At 34.6% G+C, this 22,898-nt stretch overlaps 2 protein-coding genes across 3 annotated transcripts; both read right to left on the bottom strand.

The window, feature by feature from the left end:
* Positions 1-632: 632 nt before the first annotated feature.
* On the bottom strand, positions 633-4,814 carry LOC108324233 (uncharacterized). The gene is made up of 5 exons (XM_017557110.2): positions 4,282-4,814; positions 4,054-4,112; positions 2,246-3,934; positions 1,875-1,953; positions 633-1,457 (listed from the first exon to the last, which is right to left on the bottom strand). Exons 1-5 carry the CDS (start codon positions 4,382-4,384, stop codon positions 778-780), a joined length of 2,610 nt encoding a protein of 869 aa, XP_017412599.1. The 5' UTR covers positions 4,385-4,814; the 3' UTR covers positions 633-777.
* A 4,319-nt stretch (positions 4,815-9,133) lies between these two features.
* On the bottom strand, positions 9,134-20,898 carry LOC108326403 (ATP-dependent DNA helicase Q-like 1). 2 transcript variants are annotated; one of them, XM_017559896.1, is made up of 11 exons: positions 20,674-20,898; positions 20,240-20,562; positions 19,096-19,356; positions 18,648-18,811; positions 18,391-18,487; positions 18,250-18,293; positions 16,541-16,655; positions 16,100-16,453; positions 10,075-10,299; positions 9,698-9,835; positions 9,134-9,324 (listed from the first exon to the last, which is right to left on the bottom strand). In XM_017559896.1, exons 1-10 carry the CDS (start codon positions 20,804-20,806, stop codon positions 9,725-9,727), a joined length of 1,827 nt encoding a protein of 608 aa, XP_017415385.1. In that variant the 5' UTR covers positions 20,807-20,898; the 3' UTR covers positions 9,134-9,324; positions 9,698-9,724. The 2 variants fall into 2 exon arrangements, with proteins under 2 accessions (XP_017415385.1, XP_017415384.1); XM_017559895.2 differs by lacking the exon at positions 9,134-9,324 and having other exon boundaries at positions 9,333-9,835.
* Positions 20,899-22,898: the final 2,000 nt, after the last annotated feature.

Below are 22,898 nucleotides of genomic sequence, written 5' to 3'. Positions count from 1 at the left end.
TACAAACATTTGCAGAGAAGCTGTTCAATTCAATGCACTTATAATTGGGTAGTTGTGTCTGTTTTAAATTTCAAGCTTATCATATTTTGTGTTCTTTACCAAATTATATCTGCATGTTTATTATGTTTATACTCCAATGCACTTTCCTGTTAGTATTTGTGTATGAGGTAATCAACATTTATACAAGGCTTAATATCCTATTTTGTCCCCACCCTATTTTGTCTCCAGTTTCACTCGAAAATGTCAAATTACTCCATCTTTTAAAAAGTACGTCAATTACGTCCTTACTTAATAAAATTTATATCAATGATTAACGCCGTTTGTATGAATTTAACAGTGATATAAATTTTATTAAATAAGGACGTAATTGACGCACTTTTTAAAGGATGGACTAATTTGACATTTTTGAGCGAAATGGAGACAAAATAGAGTATTAAGCCTTTATACAAATATAATATGTGTAATCTCGCTCAAATTATTTATTTAGGACCATTTTATCACACAAGATTAATTGATTTAAACTTAACTATCAATTAACTAGTAACATTGTTTTTTTTTAAAGGACAAAAATTTGAGACAAGGGAGAATAATACACTATTAGACCTTTTAACTATTAAGATAAATTCTACCAGTCAATAAGCATAAAAATAATGAGTATCCAATGAAAGATCCTACAAGGAAACTTTGATGGTATGGTTGTTTACAATAATAGAAAACTATTACAAAGCCTACCATGTGATTATGTATACATATATTGTGAAAAATGTCGCTGAGGAATTAAAACTGCAACAAATCAGAAACCAATTCGTTAATCAAACATGTGAAAACATCAAATTCAAGTTCTAAACCCTCTTCAAATGCTTCAGTGTCAAACTCAAGCCATCTACCCCATGGAGTACTCATGTCCTTGTAGACTAGTTCCTCCACCACTGATTCTTCCATGCTCCTAAGGTTCAACATTTCCTCGTACAAATCTTCAGCTAAAGAGCTCTTCTTCTGAACTGAAGCCATCCATTTAGGCATTGCTTTGCAGCTTCCAACAAAAACTTTTCTACATCTTAACTCTAAGCATTCACTCACTGTGTCAAATATAACCTTTCTCTCGATCTTAGAGTACTCTTCATAGCTTTCTGCCACAGTGCTCTTAGTCTCCAACAGATCAAAGAGATTTGGCATTATGATCTTATCTGTCTCACCCATCAGAAATTTTTCTGTCACCAGCTCTGCACTGTTGAGTATATCCTTTACGTATTCAAATTCCACGTTCCTAGATATTCTTGTAAACTCGACTGAATTTGACATTATACTTGATTGTTCAATGGCAACCATGTCATCTCCCATCACTATGCAAGAGCTTTGCTCAGACCATTCGGCCTCGTTTTCAAGAGGCAGAGATTCATTCATTGGAGAAAAATCAGATACCTCTTCATCTTGCATGGAAGAATAAACTGTGCTGCCTAAAAAGAGAGTAAATATGGATGGGTGTTAATATTTTATGAGCCTGTGCAATTGTGCTTAGGAACCCAGAAAGTTTCTAACAGTTATTTTTTCATGACCTAAATTTGATGAATTATCTTCATAGTACATGCATGGCGAGCTGGATGTTAGACATTCAATTGAAACTGCAATAAAGAGTCCATTGTAAAGCAAAATTGGACAGTTATTTAGAATTTTCTGCAACGTCTGCATAGTTTCATTGCCACATCTAGCTCAGTGACTGTTCTAATAACTCCCCTCCCTGCGTGAATATTCATAAACTTGATGCAGTATTCAATTATAAATCTATAAGAAAGCGAAGCTACTGGTTTTTCTTTTAGATTTGGATAAAAAATAAGCTCAAGGAAGTGCAAAAAAAATAAATACTAAGGCATTACCATATGCACTATCTAAGTAACTTTCATTTCTGCTTTCGCTGTTGCTGCTGCAGCTAGGCCCTTCTATTGATTCTGATGTCTGCACAAGGGAGGAGTAATTGATTGCTATACGGTTCTTTTCAGTTCAAACTTCAAAAAATATCAAATATTTAATTAAATTTGAAATGAATGACTTAATAGTATGCAGATCGTATCAGACAAATCCCCATACCATCCTCCTTCCCTACCAAAACCCTAAAATATATCCCCTTTGACAATTGATGTCAGGTAGTTACCGAGGATAACATACTAATATTTTTACAATTCAAAATTGCAAAAAAATAAAAATCCATAATGGATGAAACTGACAGTATAAAAGAAATGAAAGAGACCTGTGGTTGCTGATTCATACTAAGCACCATGCTATCACTTGACAAACAATTGTCATGCCTGCTGTCCAATTTATTACTAACCAGGTTGGGGTGAAAACTTCTGTCTTCCAAACCAGCAGAAGACCATTCTTTCATCACAGAGCATTGAGTTGGGTTAATTCTAGATGTCAATTCTTGCAGCTTTCTCTCCAAAAGGACACTTAAAGCCTCACCATCTATAACATGTAACCTGGGAGGAGATAATGATGATTTTCTGGGATTGAGCATATCATTATTGCTACAAGAATTGACATCAGTTTTGTTCCTTGCTTCCACCATTTTCTCAATGGAGGACTGTAACTCAGGCCTTTTTCTTCTCAAAGGAGATGTAAATATAAATGAAATCACACCATTGCTTCCTTTCATACTAAATGCATCCTGGTTAATACTTCCCTCAGTTGTAATATTGCATTTTATAGACTTGTTTTCATAATTATTAGCCGCAGTATCAGTGCCTCTTGCCTCATTGTGAACATCCCTATTCATATAGTTTTTCTTTTGGGAAATGCTCTTTCTTTTGGAAACTGGTTTGGTAGCACCTATTACCCTTGTGTCTGACCCTTTGGGCTCAGTGTTGGCTTTTACAACACCCCTTTTTGTGGTCTTCTTTGCTCTAGTAGAACTTTCTGAAGACCAATTTTGTGTTGGTTTATGCGAGTATGCCTTGGAAGTCGGGTTACTTTTGGTGGTTTTACTACACAGTTTTTGGTTATTCTTCCCAAGCACATTACTATTCTGGCCATTACAAGCTTTCTGCTGAATGACTCTGGCTCGGTCTGTACTTCGTTTCTTCTGGCTCCGAGACAACTGGTTTGATTTGATATCATTATGTTCCTTCTGCTTCACACATCCCCTATTACCATTCAAAGTCAATTCATCACAGTTCTGAACATTGGTTCTAGATGGAATTGCAAGTGAAGCAGATTTTCTTTTGCTTGGCAACCGGCAAGAACTGTTTTTTTCTGAATCTCTTGAACCTGTTGAACTTGGAGTAGATTTACATAAACTATTTCTCCTCTCACTAGGCTTGCCATTCAGAGGGTTAGCAGTGTGCTTACCTGTGAACTTGGATTCATGTTGGGAAGCTTCCAATTTCTCTTTGAGCTCAAGAATTCTTAAGGGTACAGATGAAGGTCCAGTTGAAGACATTCTGTTCCTCTTACATGGCTGGGGACTTACCTCAATTATTTTGGCAGCTGCCTCCATAATTTGAGCTGCATGCTTAGGTTGAGACAAAAGTTTGTCGTGAGTAACTGGAATGGTTTTGGCAGACCTTGGAGGCAGCATTTCAGTCTGAAATCTTTTCATGGCTGGATTTCTCTCTTTTGATTCCATGACACTCCAAGAAGACTTCACCGACTTAAGTCCCATGTTTATCGAATCAACATTACAACAATGGTCAACCGTTGAGTGAAGAACATCCTCATCAGGAGTACGAGAAGATTCAAGAGAGTTGGAGCCATATAAGGAAGTGGATAATGAAGAGAGCTCAGAGACATTTGAAACTGGCAGTGAATCCAAACCCATGAGTCTGGCTAGTAACCCGGGGGCTTTAGTCTGACACCCTTCATCACTACTAATTGATATGGCACAATCAAAATCAGAACTTGCATTATTACCAGGATTTGCTCCATTGTCATTCATTTTCATCTGAAACAATTGCAACAACCAACAAAAAATAAACCGTATCATGAAAGAAGGGCAGAAAAAACAAGAACAGAAAAGTTACAAATAACTCTGGGATTGTGAAAGGCTGAACAAATTCACACCTTATTGACCTCTGACTTTGGCAAATTGTCCACGTTTTCCTTTCCTTGCTTTGAAATTTCTACAGTACATGCAGCATAAATGTTTAGAACAGGCCAATCAGACTCACTTCACTCCCATACAATAACTAATGATTGAAAAAGGTACACAACATTTGAACAAAGCAAGCAAGACAGAAGTGCAACAAATAAGAACAATAAATACATATACAAGAGGCCGACGATAATTACCAGGCAACTTAGGATCGTGAGAAAGGTGCTTCTTTTGATATTTAGCATTCCAGTCAAAGAAGCTAAGAAAGCTTCCCTTGAAACGTCTTCTGTGAACCTCCATTATAATGTTGGCCGTATCAAACAATGAGATCCTGTTGACAGTTACTTTCTCTCAAGAACCCAAATCTGAAGAAGAAACAAAGTCCATCATCTGAAGAAGAACCCCATTTTAAAGTCTCTTTCTTGCAACCAGAAAACACATCGTGTGTGATAAAGGTCGAGTCTTTTTAAACGGGGGGCCCTGAAAATGGAAGTTATGGGTCATTATCATGAATCTCTCTCAACAAAGAAACCAGTCGCTGAAGAATGCTTAGGCTCTATTTTCCATCGGTCTCAACACTCTGAGTATGCATTCACTCTTGTCTATGTTTCTGAAAGGAAACAGTTACTGCTTGCGTGTGACATTAATCTGCAAAGACCAGACAGGAAGAAAGGCCCAGACTCATAAAAGCTAAAATAGTTAAAAGCTAAGTCAAAGACATCAACTCAACAATAAGTTTTTTATTATCCTCACTCCTTTTTAAATATTTTTTATCCACTCATTTCTTAATTAACGCCTTAAACATCACTCTAACAGACTCACTCAACAGTTACATATTAATACCACATTAATTCATAAATAAGAAATAGAATATGCAACTTGCTTCAATTACAATGTTAACAAGCTTCGATATTGAAACAAGATTTTCTTTATATTTGTTATAATTAATTATTTAATCACTCCAATAAATTCATGCCTTTTATATACTTAACTAAACTAGTCAGTGAACTATACCTTAATAGAAGTTTTCCATCTACATAAACAAAGTGCGATACACGCTAATCACTAGACAATCTATACAACAAACTATAAACAACATTAATACATTTGTTTAATGAACTAATGATGTCTAAGTTAAGAGAGAGAAAATATATAGTACCTAACTTTGAAAACTGATTTTTTAAATCTTAGAAAATTTATGTTGATGGCTAAAGATGTATTGAGAAATACCCAACTCGTTCCGAAATGAAGTGGGATAAGATTTATAATTAATAAATAATTAATGAATAGATGCATTCTGACTCAGTTTGAGTATATGGATGACTAATTATTAGATCAGAATTTACTACATTTATCAATTTTACCACTCCGAACAAGTGCATAAAGATGAACTAAAACATGAGTAATAAAGATTAATTAATACTAACTGTAAAAGCATTTTATTTTCGTGGTAGAATTTGAAAGTTTTTTCTCCAAACGACTTGAAATTTGTACCATTATTTAGTCGTCTTAAATACTAATAACAAACGACTTGTAAATTGTACTATTGTTCAGTCACGTTAATAAATAATAACAAATTCTTAAGTAAAAAAAAAGGTAAAATTCACTTCAACGATTTCTATATTTTAAAGAAATCAATCTTTAATCATAAAAACATAAAGACTCCAAGCAATACTTATGTAAAATAAAATAAAAATCACCTCAATCTTTAATAGAAAGAAAAAATATTTTGGCACAGATTTTTTATAACATTATGATACAGTATATGTATTATTTTTTCATTTAATAATATTTTAACATAACATATATTATTTTTTATTGATTTATTATTTATTTATTAAACTTAATAAAAGCGAGTATTAAAATATTATAAACACATCTGTATTAAGATATAATTAATTCGTCCTACTAAATTCTTTTGGAAGAGATATCAAATAGATAATATTGCTGTACAGTTGACTTTATTCGAATATTTCTAAACTCAAACTCCTTAACTATAACACTGACTGATACAATAATTTATTTAGATAAAGTAAGTATTTATTTATTACTGATTATACCCTATATTTAATAATGAAATTCTGAAATTTCCAGTTCCAGCAATTTGACATTGATGAGTATATATTTTTAATAATAGTGATAAAATTTGTGGGTAAAAATAGGATGCATTAATAATGCACGTGGGTGAGACAGTATATAATTTATTGATGAAGTATCAGGTGAGTTGTAAGAAATCATTTTAAATTAAATAATGATATTTTTATAATTTTTTTTTACAATATTTTAATATCATTTACATGTATATATAGTTAGTGTTTATGATTATTATGATTGATTTTGGAGTAATTTTAGACTAATCATAAAATAAAACGATGTTAAATGTTGTAAAAAAAATTTCTACCTAATCTCTTTGAATATTGTTAGGTGAAGTACACTGCATAATGTTTATAATTTTTTTTAATCACTTTAATTTTCACTTCAAGTATTTAACTATTTCTCTAATATTACTTCGAATAATTTTTATTGTTTATTATGAATTTTAAAAATGAAAATTGGATTAGGTAATATATATTTCATGCTTATAAATTTTTTATCATGTAACCATATTTACACATTTTCATTTCATGAAGAAAATGAGATTGTTCAAGTTTGATTCACCATTAACTTTGTAAAACCTCCACTTCATATAAAAACATATTTAGTAAAAAAACTTTCTAAGGGTAAGAATAGCATTTAATTTAACAAAAATGTTATCGGAGAGGATAGTTCCCTTTTACCAACATTCAGCTAACATGAAATCATTAATTTCAAGTTTGTCATGTTTAAACAACTTATTTAAATTTAAGTTCCAAAATTTTATGAATATTCTTCATTAGAATGACAAAATAGATTCAACTTATTGGTTGATATATTTAGCATTCCATGCACTTGAAGATAGATTTTTAATACGTTCTTATTACCAGTGATGAATCCAATTATTTTTTTAAAATGTTTAAGAAAATACTAAATTAGTTAGAAATTCTTTATTGTTAAATTTTTGATACATGCTATGATAAAAAAATGTTTGATATATAAAAATATTCTTTACATATATGAATTTGAAGTACGAGATTGAGTCTCGTACTTACGTTGTAGTACAAGATCTTTTAATTTTTAACCTCTACGCGAATGGGCTTTTCACATTTTTTTTACTACTTTAGTTTATCTTTTTTGTTAAAATTGTGACTTCCTTCCCACAATGCTGAGATCTCTATTGGAAAATAAGAAATTATTCTCTTGATGAAACCATATAACCTTGTTAGGATTTTCTAGAATTCCATACCCAGAAGTTACTTTCTCCTCTTATTAGTTATATAATTTCGATATATTGTCTGAGACTTCTTTTGTATTTCAAAAAGTTTGCACAATATAGTGTGTATAAATTCTTAAAAGAACTCTGTTGTTGGTTTGTTAAGCCCTTAATATTGTATTACGAGCATATTTACATTTCACCTATCATACAACGTATGGCACTTTGGATTGGGAAGACAAAATAGTATAGTAAGGACAATTAGTTGATTAGGTAAACGTAAAAATTACACAAAATAAAGTCAAATGATAGTATATAAATAAATATGAATTTATAAATTAGTTTTGTATTTTTTTATTATTGAATTATACTTAAAATTTATTTTTTTATTATGTCAAAATTATTCAAAATCTTATTTTAAGGCTGATTATTGTCTAATATGTGACGCGTCTTGTAATCTAATGCTTATAAGGAGCTTTCTATATTTATATGTAGTAATAGATGAGACATTATTTGAGGGTGAAATTGGTAAAAAAAACGCAAGTAGTTAAGACGTCATTCTAAAATTTGTTTCTTGTTATAAAAAGACACCTAAGAGTACAATATCGGGAGTAATTAGGAATACATTGCATGTGCTTTTCTTTAATACATATTCCTATAATTCACTTTTAGACTATGATTTGTCATTTTTGCGCTACATTCGCAGATTCATATTTCATAACCTACATTCACTAAAACTCTGCATCGTACCATGTTAATAAGATATCAAAATATTTGGTTGAGTGCTTTTAATAGATACAGGTGGAGCCCATACTAAATGCAATCAGTAAAAAGATGTAGGTTATGCAGTTGAACTCAAAGGATGCACATATTTCTATGTCATGATGTGCAATAAAATTCTATAGTAAAAAAATATTTCTTTCTACAAAAAAAAACCCTCTGCGTGCGGTTACCAGCCCAATCCCACTCAATATGCATGAGCTAATCTTTCCACGTGACTAGTGGAAGAAACTTCTATAAATGCAGTTGTATTATCCAAATAACTTGTAATATTTTAATTAAAAAAATCATAAAGTATTATTGTTCAGTAATCTCAAATCATATTGGCATAACACATCTCAGCCTTTTATCTTAATTATATAATTCGGTGTACAAGTAAATGCACAGATGACATATTGCATGTGCATCATATTAGGATGTTTAATGAAACATATTGATTTTGACAATACAATTACCTACAAATTACCAAATATGGTCAAGGTTAAGCCTCTTCCACTCCTCTCGAGATAAATCACCTTAACTCCAAATTTGATTTATTAAAGTTTTCATAAGTAGTTACTTGTATCATTATTATCCGAGATCTCTCGGCCTAATACAAGTAGTACTTTAACAAGTAACACGTCTTAAAAGCAATTGCCTAAACTTACATTTTCAAGGATCAAACAAAACACTAGTTGACTTTTAATCACCTAAATTATATACTAACTCAGTTTACACATTATCACAAGATGGATTAGGGTTTCTCACATTATTTATGCTATTACATAAATTTGTTATGCATTGGTTATGATTTATGACATTGTTTGTAAGACTTTGCAGAGTCATTTATACGAGGACTTAATTTATTTTTTATGGTGCATCACGATAAAATCCATTTTGCTCAATGAACTTTCTATATCATTGGTGCAGTTAAAATTGAACGCATGGACTTATTCGAGAAAGTGAAAGGGACTTCAATATGTACTCGATGTCTCCAAGTTATCAATCAACATCATAACTGGGCCCAGAAGATTGTAAGGTGGGTTCTTGAGATCAGAAGTTAAATGCAATCGATATGAACAAACAGTATTGTTGAGGCGTTTAATCAATGAAAATCAGATATCAAAATTATAAAAATGTATAACTCCATCAGTCCATTAGCATAACGGTTCCCAAAAGCATCCCATATTACCTGAGAAAATATTTAATTTGAAGCATCAGTATGGAGAGGAGGACCAACTGGGTAAAACTGTATCCAGTTCTTGTACTTAAAAGGAACCAATACTACTTCTAGACCAATAATATTATGACCGAAATAGGTTCTATAGAACGCCATTTCCAGTTTAGCATAATTATAATTTTATGTGCAAATCTAGTTAATCAATTTTTTTCCTTCAAAAGTTTGGTACATCTTGGGTCGACATCTTTCTTCTATAGATCTGAAAAATAATGACCAAGAAAGATATTTCGACTTTTCCAGCGGTAAGCTCAAAGAAAAAATTTCTGAAGGACAAAAATGCTATAGGTACTGCTCCAGATAGTCCACAGAGTTTGTTAGAGCGTACCAGACTTGACATTGATGGTGCAGCAATTCATAATACAGTCTTGATACAGTTATCACAGGGGCTAGATCCATACTTGCAAGATTTTCTATCAAAAGATTCCCCGAAGTGTTTGAGTAAAGTTTGTCTCCGGCATTCAACCTAACCATCCAAACAAACACCAAACATAAAAGTCTTATGAAAAAACGTCTTTCTGCACTACAGGCCAGTTTGCTATACCCTTAAAAACACGGTGAGCAATATATGGATGATTTTTATATGAAAAAATTATATCCAAAACTCATACTTTACTATTTTAAACCACATTTTCAAAAACAGACAAGAGATGTGAAAGAGAAAAGTAAAAAAAAAGAGGTTGACATGCAAAGGAGCTTGATTACCTCTATTTCACAGTACGCTTGCATCTTTTTGGCTTGAACCATTGCTGTCTTAAAACTTTCCTTTTTATATCCCTGACCATTTCTTATCATGCATACAACTCTACTAAAATCCTTCTTTTGGTAAAGAACAATGCAAACTGAAGGAAGATTATCTCTTCCAGCCCTTCCAGATTCTTGATAATAGCTTTCAATTGATTTTGACATTGTATTGTGGACGACGAAGCGCTGAAAGCATGACAAATGAAAATTTGAGTAACAAAATCTGTAAATCTAAGATACCAGTAAGGTAATCTTTCAGTTAGAACTAATCCCTATATTTTCAAGTGGATATATTTGCCCTAGCCAAGCATTCAAATCCTACACTAACGTAAATATGTTACATTTAAGTTTATAAGGCGGGTCGTAAATGGATCTAATAGATTTTGGGTGTATACTTTCAACTTGCACTTGGACAGTGTCGATAAAATTATCTGATGATCACTAGGAATCTGAATAATTGTAGGAGTATTACTTTTATTAGTTAACTCAATCAATAAAAAAGGCCTTGAAAAAAACTTCAAAAGTACGTAGTTTTTGGTAATGCTGTGGATTTTCAAAATGATTGGTCCCAGTCATTTCTTAGTCATTCGACTGGTGATAAGTAGAATGGTGAAAATTCACTGTTATGATAAAACAGAAAGCTCAGAAGGTTCCAAGACCCTCTGCCCAGAGCCACGCTCCTGAGAAGAATCGTAATAATTCTTCTCCTACCACTCCACCAAAAAACAAAATGTGTCCCCCCTCACAGCCTACACCTCATAATATATAACAAACCATTTTCTCTCTCTTCTAACTAACACAATTCCCTCACAAAGCCACATCACCCTTTTCTCTCCTCTTATAAACTCTGCCCCACCTATTTTTATTATCTCTTGGGTACGTATCAATGCCTTCTTACTAAAGCCTTGTCCTCAAGGCTAAACTCTGGAAACTGACTTCGAATATTTATTTCATCTTCCCAAGTGACTTCATCTGCATTCTGCTCTCTCCATTGAACCAGTACCTGCTTCTTAGTTTCTCCTCTTTTGGTGTAGTTCCTAGTGGCTAAGATGGCCATGGGAACTAATATTTCAGCTCTGTCATCATCTAACCCTGTAGGGAGAGCATCCTCAACCTTATACTTGCCCACCGCTTTCTTCAGCAAAGATACATGAAAAACAGGATGAATCTTTGAAGTAGGTGGTAATTTCAAACGATATGCCACCTCTCCTACTTTCTCCTCTACTTCAAATGGTCGATAGTATTTAGCACTTAATTTATGACTAATTCTGCTCATGACCGAGTGCTGTCTATTCTGTTTCAATTTCAAAAACACAAGATCTCCCACCGAAAAATGTCTTTCCCTTTGATGCTTATTAGCTTGAATCATCATTCTGTCTTGGGCACGTAATAAATGAGACTTCAACTGTCTCAGTGCTTCATCCCTCTCTAGAAGTTCCTTTTGAACAGCTGCTACCCTCACCTCTCCTTGAACCACCTGTACAATCTTAGAAGGAATTCTTCCGCACACCGCTTCAAAAGGAGTGATTTTTGTGGAACTGTGATAAGTGGTATTAAACCACAACTCTGCCCACGGCATCCAAATCACCCACGTCTTGGGTTGATCAGTAATAAAACATCTGAGGTAATAGTTACCTCAGTTTGTCCATCCGATTGCGGATGATACGCCGTGCTCATTTTCAGCTTTGTTCCTTGCATCTTAAAGAGCTCTCTCCAAAACAAGCTCATGAATATCGGATCCCTATCACTCACCACCGAATTCGGTATTCCATGCAGCCTTACTATTTCTTTTACAAAAATCTCAGCCAAGGACTTTGCCGTATAAGGATGTTTAAGGGGAACAAAATGGCAGTATTTTGTTAAACGATCCACCACTACCAAAACTGCTTCAAAGCCTTTAGACCGGGGCAATCCAATAATGAAATCCATACTGATATCCTCCCAAACTCTTTCCGGAATCTGTAAAGGCTGTAATAAACCATTAGGGGCTGCTGTTATATATTTATGCCTCTGACATGTATCACAGGCTTGGACAAATTGTTGGACATCTTTCTTCATTCCTTTCCAGTACACATTGGCTGCAATCCTTCTGTAGGTTCGATAAAACCCTGAGTGACCCCCTTGCGGAGTAGAGTGAGCTTCTTCCAATAACCTATTGACCCACACAGATTTCTCCGGTATCACTAAGCGATCTTGATAATATAAAACGCCTTGTTTATATTCATATCCCACATAAACCTGTCCAGCCTTTATTTCTTCTATTATCTTCTTCAATTTATCATCAACATGTACCGCTGCATTAAGCTCTTGCCAATCTAACCAAACTGGAAAAGAGACCATGCTCTTCATTTCTCCTTCATCTCTACTTCGGGATAGAGCATCTGCCCCCTGATTTTCTTTGACTGGCTTATAAACAATCTCAAAATTATAGCCTAATAGTCTAGCCAACCAATTTTGTTGTCCACCTGTCGTTATCCTTTGCTGCATTAATTGCTTAAGACTCTTCTGGTCTGAAAAAACAGTAAATTTGTGACCCAAAAGATAAGGCCTCCAGTGTTGGATAGCCAATGCCACTGCCATCAACTCTCTTTCGTAGGCTGACTTCGTCAAATTGCGTGAACTCAAGGCCTTGCTATAGTACGCCACAGGTCTTTTTCCTTGCATTAGGATTGCTCCAATCCCTGTCCCAGAGGCATCACATTCCAGGACGAACTCTTCTTCAAAATTTGGGAGCCTCAACACTGGTGCTGATGTGACCCTTTGTTTGAGCTCATCAAATGCCTTTTGAGCTCGTTCATTCCACCTAAATCCATCCTTTCTAGTCAGCTCTGTTAGTGGTTTAGCTATCTTACCATAATCTTTTAAGAACTTACGATAATAGCCTGTAAGACCCAAAAATCCACGAACTCCCTTTACGTTCTTGGGAATTGGCCACTCTAACACACTATTAACCTTCGCTGGGTCCACCGCAACTCCATGTATGGAAATAATATGTCCCAGATAATCCACCTTCTCATGGCCAAACAAACATTTTTCCTTGTTCGCAAATAATTGGTGATCTCTCAACACTTCTAACACCTTTTCAAGCAACTGCATATGATCTTCCCAACTGTTGTTGTACACGAGTATATCATCAAAAAACACCAATACCCCTCGTCTCAACAGCGTCCGAAAAACTTCATTCATGAGAGCTTGGAATGTCGACGGGGCGTTCATAAGTCCAAAGGGCATCACGAGGTACTCATAGTGACCCTCATGGGTTCGGAATGCTGTCTTTGGAATGTCTTCCTCCCTCATTCTGACTTGATGATATCCTGAACGAAGGTCCAATTTAGAGAAATATTTGGCTCCATGCAACTCATCCAATAACTCCTCAATAACTGGTATTGGAAATTTATCTGGAATAGTGACCTTGTTCAAAGCTCTATAATCAATACACATGCGCCATTTGTTATTTTTCTTCTTCACCAAAATGACTGGGCTCGAGTAAGCACTCTGGCTATGCCTGATATGACCCACTTCCATCAACTCACTTGTCTCTCAATTTCATTCTTCTGATGATACGCATATCTGTAAGGCCTCACGTTAATAGGTTCTTGTCCTGGTTTGAGATGAATTTTGTGTTCCTTTACACGTCTAGGAGGTAGCCCCTTAGGTTCTTCAAACACATCTTTGAAATACTGCAGCAAGTGATTTAAGACACTTCGTTGCTCTGACCCAACTCTGCAACTTCCATCTTCTCTTTTTCCTCCAACACCCCACACACTAAAATTAACAATGAATCCCCATGAGGGGCCCCTCTTAGCAGTTTCTCTCCTTGTTGAGTCTGGATCTTCATTTGTTGTTTCTTCCAATCCACAGTGGTCTCTCCCAACGTCGTTAACCACGACATCCCCAATATCACGTCCATGTCCTCCAAATCGAAGAGAAAAGCATCAATTTCAAACTCACCATCATCAATCCTTACTTTGATACCTCGACAAATCCCTTCAGTCTCGGATTTGTGCCCATCTCCCATCAAAATCTTCATTTGCTTGGTTCTTTCCCACTGCCAACCCAAAGCTTCCACAAGTTTTCGTGAAATAAAATTGTGCGTGGCTCCGCTGTTGACCAAGAACAACATCGGAATCTCCCCAATCAGACCCCGTAACTTCATAGTCCTCGGTTGATCATTTTGGTCTCTTGTGAGAGAGTAGAGATTTAACGTTGTACATTCTGCCACCACCTCATCTTCGTCATCCTTCTCCTCATTTTCCTCTTCATCTCCTTCGCATTCAACTTGGATTTCCTCATTCACCATGACCACCCTTAGCTGCTTAATAGGACATTGATGAAGGGGACCGTACACCCCACCGCATTTGAAACACAAGCCCTTTTGTTTTCGGTCAAGAAGTTCTTGATAAGAAAGATGATTTGCTCCTCTATCACGTGACCCCCCTTTATTCTTTGCACCCCAATCCTTCTGAACACTTGGGCCAGGCCCATTTCCTCCCCAACTTCCCCCATTCTGTTTTGGACCAGTTTTTCCCACCACAGTTGAAATGGGTCGGTGCCCTACTTGATACCTATCCCCTCGAGACTCTCCCCTTCCCTGCCATATTTTATTTCTCCCTAATATCTCCACATCGATGGCGCGAGCTACATTCATCATGCGGCCCCTGGACAAAGGATGTGCCACGTGCAAGCTTCGTATTCTCGCACGTATTTCGTACTTCAGCCCTTGTGTAAAATAAGAAAAGTACTGTTCATCGGGCATTCGTGGCACCTAAGCAATAAGACACTCAAAACTTGTAATATAGTCTTCGATACTTCCTATTTGTTTTATGGCAGCCAATTGATCATAAATACTCCCTTCTCCCCGGCCTCTATATCGCTCCAGCATCTCTCGTTTCAAATCTTCCCAAGTTAACTCATCATATTCATTTAATAAAGCATGGAAAAAATGAATCGTGCTCCCTTCCATACACAGTTGTGCGAGATTCACCCTGACTGCCTCTCGTGTCTCTTGTACGTTAAAATAAACTTCAGCTCTTGCTATCCACCCCGCTGGGTCTTCTCCATAGAACGGTGGTAATTCTATCTTCTTCATCGATTGCCGAAATTCGGCTAAATCGTCCCCCTCGAGTTGTCTCATACTTTTCGTTCTCTGCGTATTCACCGATCCTGACCCCAACTCTTCGTTCTCCCCCTCATTCATATTAGTGAACTTCGAAATTAAGTGAAGGAGCTTTGATTGATTCTCAACGGCTTCTCGGCGTAAGGTTACGATCTGTTCTGCTGAATCCTTACGCAGCTTCTCCAAGTTGGTTTGACTTTGCAACAATTGCGCCACAAGCTCCTCGACCACCGCTTTGAGTTTAGCAACCTCACCCACAACAAGATCTGCCTCATTCTCCTCACCCGCTGGCTCTCCTTGGACATTGTTCTTTCTTGGTGGCATGATCTTCGATCGGGAAATATTGATCCGGCAGGTCGGACCAATTAATAGAAATCAGAGTTTAGGAATAAATGGAACAATCGAAAATATGAAGTGTGAAAAGTAGAATGGTGAAAATTCACTGTTATGATAAAACAGAAAGCTCAGAAGGTTCCAAGACCCTCTGCCCAAAGCCACGCTCCTGAGAAGAATCGTAATAATTCTTCTCCTACCACTCCACCGAAAAACAAAACGTGTCCCCCCTTACAGCCTACACCTCATAATATATAACAAACAATTTTCTCTCTCTTCTAACTAACACAATTCCGTCACAAAGCCACGTCACCTTTTCTCTCCTCTTATAAACTCTGCCCCACTTATTTTTATTATCTCTTGGGTACGTATCAATTTTCAAAATGATTGGTCCCAGTCATTTCTTAGTCATCCGACTGGTGATAAGTAGCAAATTATTGATAGGTCATTTCATTTATATATCGCCTATAAGACACGGAATTATCTACAGGGAATTATCACAGCATAATCATAATTTTAAAATGTAGCTCAACTTACAACATCAGGTTTGTCTATCCCCATTCCGAAAGCAATAGTTGCACACACAATATGGACCTCCCCGTCATGCCATTTCTTTTGAACAGCTATTCTCTGCCGGGCAGCCAAGCCAGCATGGTAATACAGTGTTTTGATCTTGCATTTCTCATTTAAAAATTTAGAGACCTCAACACATTCACTTTTTGAAAGGCAGTAAACAATTCCACACTGATTCCTGAAGCGATCAATTAGTAGCTGTCCGAGTTTCTTTAGTGGTTCCTTTGTCTTGCCAATTACTTCATACTTCAAATTTGGTCGGTCAAAGCTTCTTTCAAGAACGAGTGCATGGGGAATTCTTAGAGCATTTAGTATGTCCTGAAAAATAAAAATTATTTAAAGGTGAAATAGAGGCGAAAAAACTCAATAGAAATGCTCATCACAGTGACTTGATAGTCTGATTACCTCACGAACTGCATGGGTTGCAGTGGCAGTCAATGCCATGACGGGTACATCTGGAAACTTTTGCTTTAGGGATCCCAATCCCCGATAATCAGGCCGGAAATCATGTCCCCATTGGCTGAAAATCATGATGTTCAATTTGATAGTAGTGACTGAATGGTGGATAATTTGATATCTCTTATAACAGAAAAAATACATAGCTTTAACAAGTCCATCCCCTGTTGTAGGATAACTTGCTACGCTAGCAGTTTTAAGTTCTGCTTGCACACCAAAGCTAGAGTTTGACCCATTTTGCTCATCTTTACTTGAAAGCTACGAGTTATAATTAAAACCTTAAAAGATATCGCAAAAACTGTTTACTATGTTTATAGTTTTCTTAGCTTAAACATATATAACCGTTTCCCAACTACTTTCAGGTATAAACTTCCCACCATTATAGACTCCATACAACCTGGCCATTTGTGTTAATCAAGACCCGCAGTGCCAACTCTTCCAAACTGGAATTCAAAGGGTCTCAATGATTTTTGGAGAATAGAATGCTCTTGAAGTACTAGAGTTTGTGCTATTGGATTTTTTACCACGTTATATGGATTTTTTAGCTTAGGCTTGATTCTTAAGCATCCCAAGCGTGATACATCCTTTGGAGGTTTAAGAATTGGGGAAGGACAAAGTTCATCTAGTCATCTCTTGATCAGTGATTGTACAAAAGGTGACAAATAGTGGAAAATCAAAATTTTTTAATTGGGGACAGAATGCACCTCTCAGTTGTAGAGGATGTATCGAATCTCGGGTTATCTCTCTCGTAAACCCTATCTTTTACAATTCTTGCATTTAATTGCGAGATTTTATTGTGTGGGTCTTGACTTTTTTATTGATTGAATTGTGAATTACCACTGGATCTTGATATTATTGAATAAAATTCACATTGTTGTTGTGATATTGGCTGCATGGTGAACATACAGATTGCATCATTTCAATCATTCTACTCCATGTGAGCAAGTCATTGTACAAAGATACTCATTACACATTAGAAATTTGCATTAGACCCACGCAAATAGATTGAACGATCTTAACATTAAAAAGGAGAGAATAATTTTAAGAATTTTTCAAAAGGGTTGATTAAAAGATTTTAAAAGTTGAGTTCTTCAATTCACTCTCTCCATATCATTTTCACCGACACATTTTGTGATCTCACTATTTCGAAGTGTGTTATTGCCTACCAGAATCAATGTGTTCATTTTTCATTCAATTTGTCTTCTTAATTGGCTCCAAGATAGCTTAACTTAAAAATACATTTCCTGAATAATGATACTTCATTAATAGTTAAATTTTGGGGCTTGTTCATATTGTGCGATCATTATGTCATATATGAGCTCATATAGCGCATTACTGCTTCAAGCATGTGTGATCAATGGTAATGTTATGTCTCAAAGTTCCATACAATTGTGATAGATTCTATATTATAAAACCAAATGTTTTTGAGATAAAATCTTACATGGTACTAAAGTCTATAGTCCATCTAAAGTTCCATACAATTGGCTAACATGTGAAAGGAGGGTGTTGGAAAATCACATATCATCTGCCTCATTTATTGGGGTCAACTATATATCTACTGGACAATTTCATTTGATGGTTTTAAGATAGAAACTAAAATAGTAGTTATTGATGAAAAACAATTATTGGGATTGTACACAAAAAAGAACAAGGCGTACCTAACACAGTGTGCCTCATCAACAACAAAACCTGCTAGTTGTCCCTGGGATTCAAGAGGAAACACCAGCGAAATAAACGTCAAAATCTACTGCTCTGCCACAAGGGTTTAAAAAAATGTACTTAAATCAAGAAAACTTTACCTTCCGATGCATGCATTTCAGGATCTCCTGAAACGATTGGTTGCCAGCAATTCTCTCGGGTGTTACATATAAAAGTTTGCATGATGGTTTGTCTTTTCTGGATACAAGAAGACCAATGTAAGAAAATTTTAAACATTAAAATAAGCAGTAACATGCAAGATTTTTTAGAAAGGAAGTATACTACAATAGTGTATAATATACTATTTTCATGGGTTAATTATCAGAGAGATAAGGATAGACAAAGAAGTGAACTTCACCTTAGCTCTTGGAGCACAGCTGTGGCCTGAGAAGCAGTTTGTTGAGAATTTAAGAAAGTAGCAGGTATTCCAAACTTGAGGTTCAGTGTTATTATCTGATCCTGAATGAGTGAGAGTAATGGAGATACAACTACGGTGACACCTGGTTGAAGAGTTGCTGGAAGCTGTAAGTACAAAATACAGAAAAAATGTCAGAAGCACATAAACTGTACGGTGACAGATAATAGTATTTACCGAGTCTCTGGGTAGAAATTATAGTTTGGAAAACCCCTTTTCATAATGAATAAAAGAGGGACAGTCAAGATACACAATTATTTGACACATTCTAGATCTTTATCACTTTTGAGCAAATAGTTCTTCAGAATATTAACCATCATCCATATTAAGTGATTTGAAGAATATGGCCAAATATGAACTTAGAGAAAGGGAGGTACAAGAAATAACTGACCTGATAGCAAAGAGATTTACCACCCCCAGTAGGCATAAGAATAAAGGAATCTTGCTTTGCCAAAGCTACTTTACATGCTTGATGCTGCAATGGTCGAAATGTAACATTACCAAAGATAACAACATTGGCCAATTCAATATCATCTAGAGCTTGCAATTCTTCATAAGTGAGAGTACCACTTTTATCCCTTGATGCAAAGGAGGATTGCATTTTGCTGGAAGTTGATGAAACCGAGCCTTGAGTGATGCCACTTCTGTAATCCTACAACAAAAATTATTTATTTCGGTATAATCTCAACATGGCATCAGTCTTATATACCAGAAAATGTAGCTAACAAAAAAGAAAATATAATAGAACTAAGAATAGTACGAACTTTTACCAAATATTATTGCCATCCAAATGATCAACTAATTTAGAACCCTGTTATACTTTTAGTAGACCAACTATGCAAGAAGGGTAGGTGAAAAATTTACATGTTTTGGGAACAGTTCAATGTCCCGACCATCAAAGAAACTCTCCTAGCAATTTTTTATTAGTGCTATATTGGGTTTGAGTTACATCATTTCCTGTTCACCTAATTCCATTTCATCCCAGATTGTTTAACAATCTTTGTGCTAGGTTTTCCCTTTTAAAGAAGAAAAACATTTAAGCATTAGAGTACATATGCAGATCAATCATAAGTTTCTGTCCATGTCAATGCATTTTCCTCACTCATAAAAGCATGGAATAGCTTTAATCTTGTTCTTAAAGATTTGAATTAATCAGTATCACGTCTACACATCACTGTGATACAGTTTCAGAAAAGCTCACTTGTCATCCCTCTTCCAGTTTTTTTTTTTTTTTTAATTTCTTATGCGTCGGTCTTCATTCCGTGTCCACTATATTTGTTTAATCCACTGTAATGCCTGTCCATATCTAAATCGCACATATTCAGCTTTCTGTTTAACTGTGCGTCGAAGCTCACAATGTGTATTATTTTTTCTTTTATTTTGAAAGGCTCTTACAATTAATAAATAATTAGTAAATAAAATTGATATCACCGGTAGGATTAAGAAAATAATTGCAGAGATTTTACAGATTCTGCAATTTGAAAATACTCGAGCAAAAAAAAAAAACTAAAGATAAAATAAAATTATTGTGTTACCACAGATTTTCCCCTCGGAACACTACAGTGAATATCCTCATCGTCACTCGAATCCAACTCCACTACATTACCGCGGCATTTGCGTTTCTGCGGTTGAGGCGAGTCGTCAACAACATTAATGTAGTTTCTCGAAGCGTCGTCGTTATCCGCATCGGCATCCGGAGCAACGGTTTTGTCAAGCACGTGCGTCAAAGTTCCGCACGCTTGTGATTCCATTTCCTGAAGGTCATCCCAATCTTCAGTAGCCTGCATAGACTCCGCTAGAGTCGCGATAAAATCGTCGCCGCAGTGCTCGACGGTGATGAAATCGCGACCGTCTTCTCCTGGACATAAAAAAAAAGAAAGCAAGTTCAGTTAACAGCGTTGCGTTGCACTGAATTGCATTGCAGGGGATTTGAAAGGAAAGCGAATTGAAGTGTAGGTGGCGTATGTACCGTAGAGATCGATGAGACGGTGGAGGCATTTGTTGGCGGAGGATTCGTCGAAACCGAATTCGAGTGCTAAACTGATTAAGCGAGCTTTCTCTAACTCCAGATCTTGGTTTTTCTTCCTGCTACAGCTTCCCATTTCGGTTCCCGCGCTTTTTTCGTCTTTCAATTCAATTTAGCTCTCCATGCTTCTGCTATGCTCCCAGGTTTAAGAGAGGGTTGGGTTGGGTGGGAGCGCGCGCTTTGCCTCTTGCTTAGACAAAAGGCGCTGTTTTGTTTTGTATTTTCTATATCTTGTTTTACTTTTTTAATTATTAATATTATTTTTCTTCTATTTATAATTTTCAAATTATTTACATCTTTTAAAGGTACAATAGTTACCTTTTCATTTATTTTAAAATATAAAGGTAAATAATTTCTTTTTTTTTATAAGTAATGTGTAGAATCAATATTAAATGAAAAACCAAATATACTTTTATATCTTTGTAATAACTTTAATTAAAAATTGAATTTATAACTGAACCGTGCTATGATAAGATTAAAAGAATTATTAAAATTTATTCTATATATTTTTCTTTCCGTTTACATTTTTTTTTCAATTTTAATCGTTATTTTAAATTAAAATAAAAATACTTTTCTTATTTTTATCCCTTAAATAGTCGTTAATTTAAATTTATTTTTTTTAAATTAAAATAATTATTTTAACTTTTAATCACTATTTATTTAAGTTAAGTTATTTTGTTAAGTTAAACTAATCATCTAAAAAGAAAAAACACATGTATGTATGCTTCCACTAGCAATTTTAATATTGTTTGACCAACCAATTTGTTTAAAGTGTTCTCATCCGGTAATAAGCTGATTAATAAAAGATATATCATTAATATTTGAATAATACAAAATTACAAATGTGGATTAAAATTTATCTCTATATTAAAATTTTAATTATTTTAAATGTAGTGGTATTGTTATCATTATTTAATTATGAAGGACTTTGAAAGGTAAATTTGTTAAAACATTGTAATATATCTCAAGTAATGTAAAAATATTTATGATGTATGGTATACATCTTAAAATACCATCACAGATTTTAAATTAGTTTCAAGTGTTTAATTTATTGATCAAGTTACTCTTTAGTTTTTATAATCAAAATAAAAATATTTAACTAACATTATATCGGTACGAAGAAATATACTTTCCGTATGACCTCATAAGCCTATTCAAATTTTGAAAGAAGATAAATCATAAAAATAAAAGTAGTCAATAGAAATTTATCGAACGAATCGCACTCCTTCGTATACGTCAGGAGTCCATTGATGAGAAAGGGCTGGGGAAAGCTTGAACCCAATTCCTACAGTGATGAATAAAAGTGCAATAAAAATTCTCAGGGAGTTATATATTTGTGTATTGATAAGACCATTCACTATTTCTTGAAGCTCGATCTCTCCCCCGAATGAACCACATAGCCAAGAGACACCATGAACCAGAATAGAAGAGCTTGCTCCACCCATGAGTAAATATTTCGTAGTAGCCTCATTAGACCGTACATCTTTCTTGATATATCGAGATACTAAATAGGAACATAAATTGAAATATTCTAGAGGTACAAAGATAGTTATTAAATTGTTAGCGCCGCATAAAAACATTCCTCCTAGATGAAATAATTATGAATAAAGCTTATGCATGTATTTTACATTTATAATATGATAAATGAAAAAAATATATTAAAAATAATTAAAGTATTGTTCTCCAATATATATATATATATATATATATATTAAAGTTTAATTGGATGATTCAATTTAATCCAATGCTTTAATTTATTTATATTAAGAAAAAATACGTGAATTTTAAATCTAATTGAAACTTACAAGATTGGTTTTATGAAGTTTACATTAATTTATATATTATAAATTGATTTTATTACCATCAATATTATAAATTAATTTTATCAATATTATAAATTAATTTTATCATCAGTAAACATGTTACTTCTAATGCATTTCACTATTCTAAACTTTGGGACTCCAAGATATCATTTAATTGATAATGAGAACAATGGAAAAGGAAGAAAAATTGGATTTTGAAAAATGGAACAAATCCATGAAAGTTATATATACATGTATATATGATATCCTAGCAAAGGAATTTGGTTTCCCGAATACCTAAATAAATAAAGGTGGAAGAAACACATGCAAACATGTGTATAGCAAAATCTGAAAACAAAAATGCAT

Source organism: Vigna angularis, chromosome 3 (assembly GCF_016808095.1).
Source record: "Vigna angularis cultivar LongXiaoDou No.4 chromosome 3, ASM1680809v1, whole genome shotgun sequence".
In the NCBI taxonomy this organism is placed as follows: Eukaryota; Viridiplantae; Streptophyta; class Magnoliopsida; order Fabales; family Fabaceae; genus Vigna; species Vigna angularis.
This window is presented reverse-complemented; position numbering and strand designations above follow the sequence as displayed.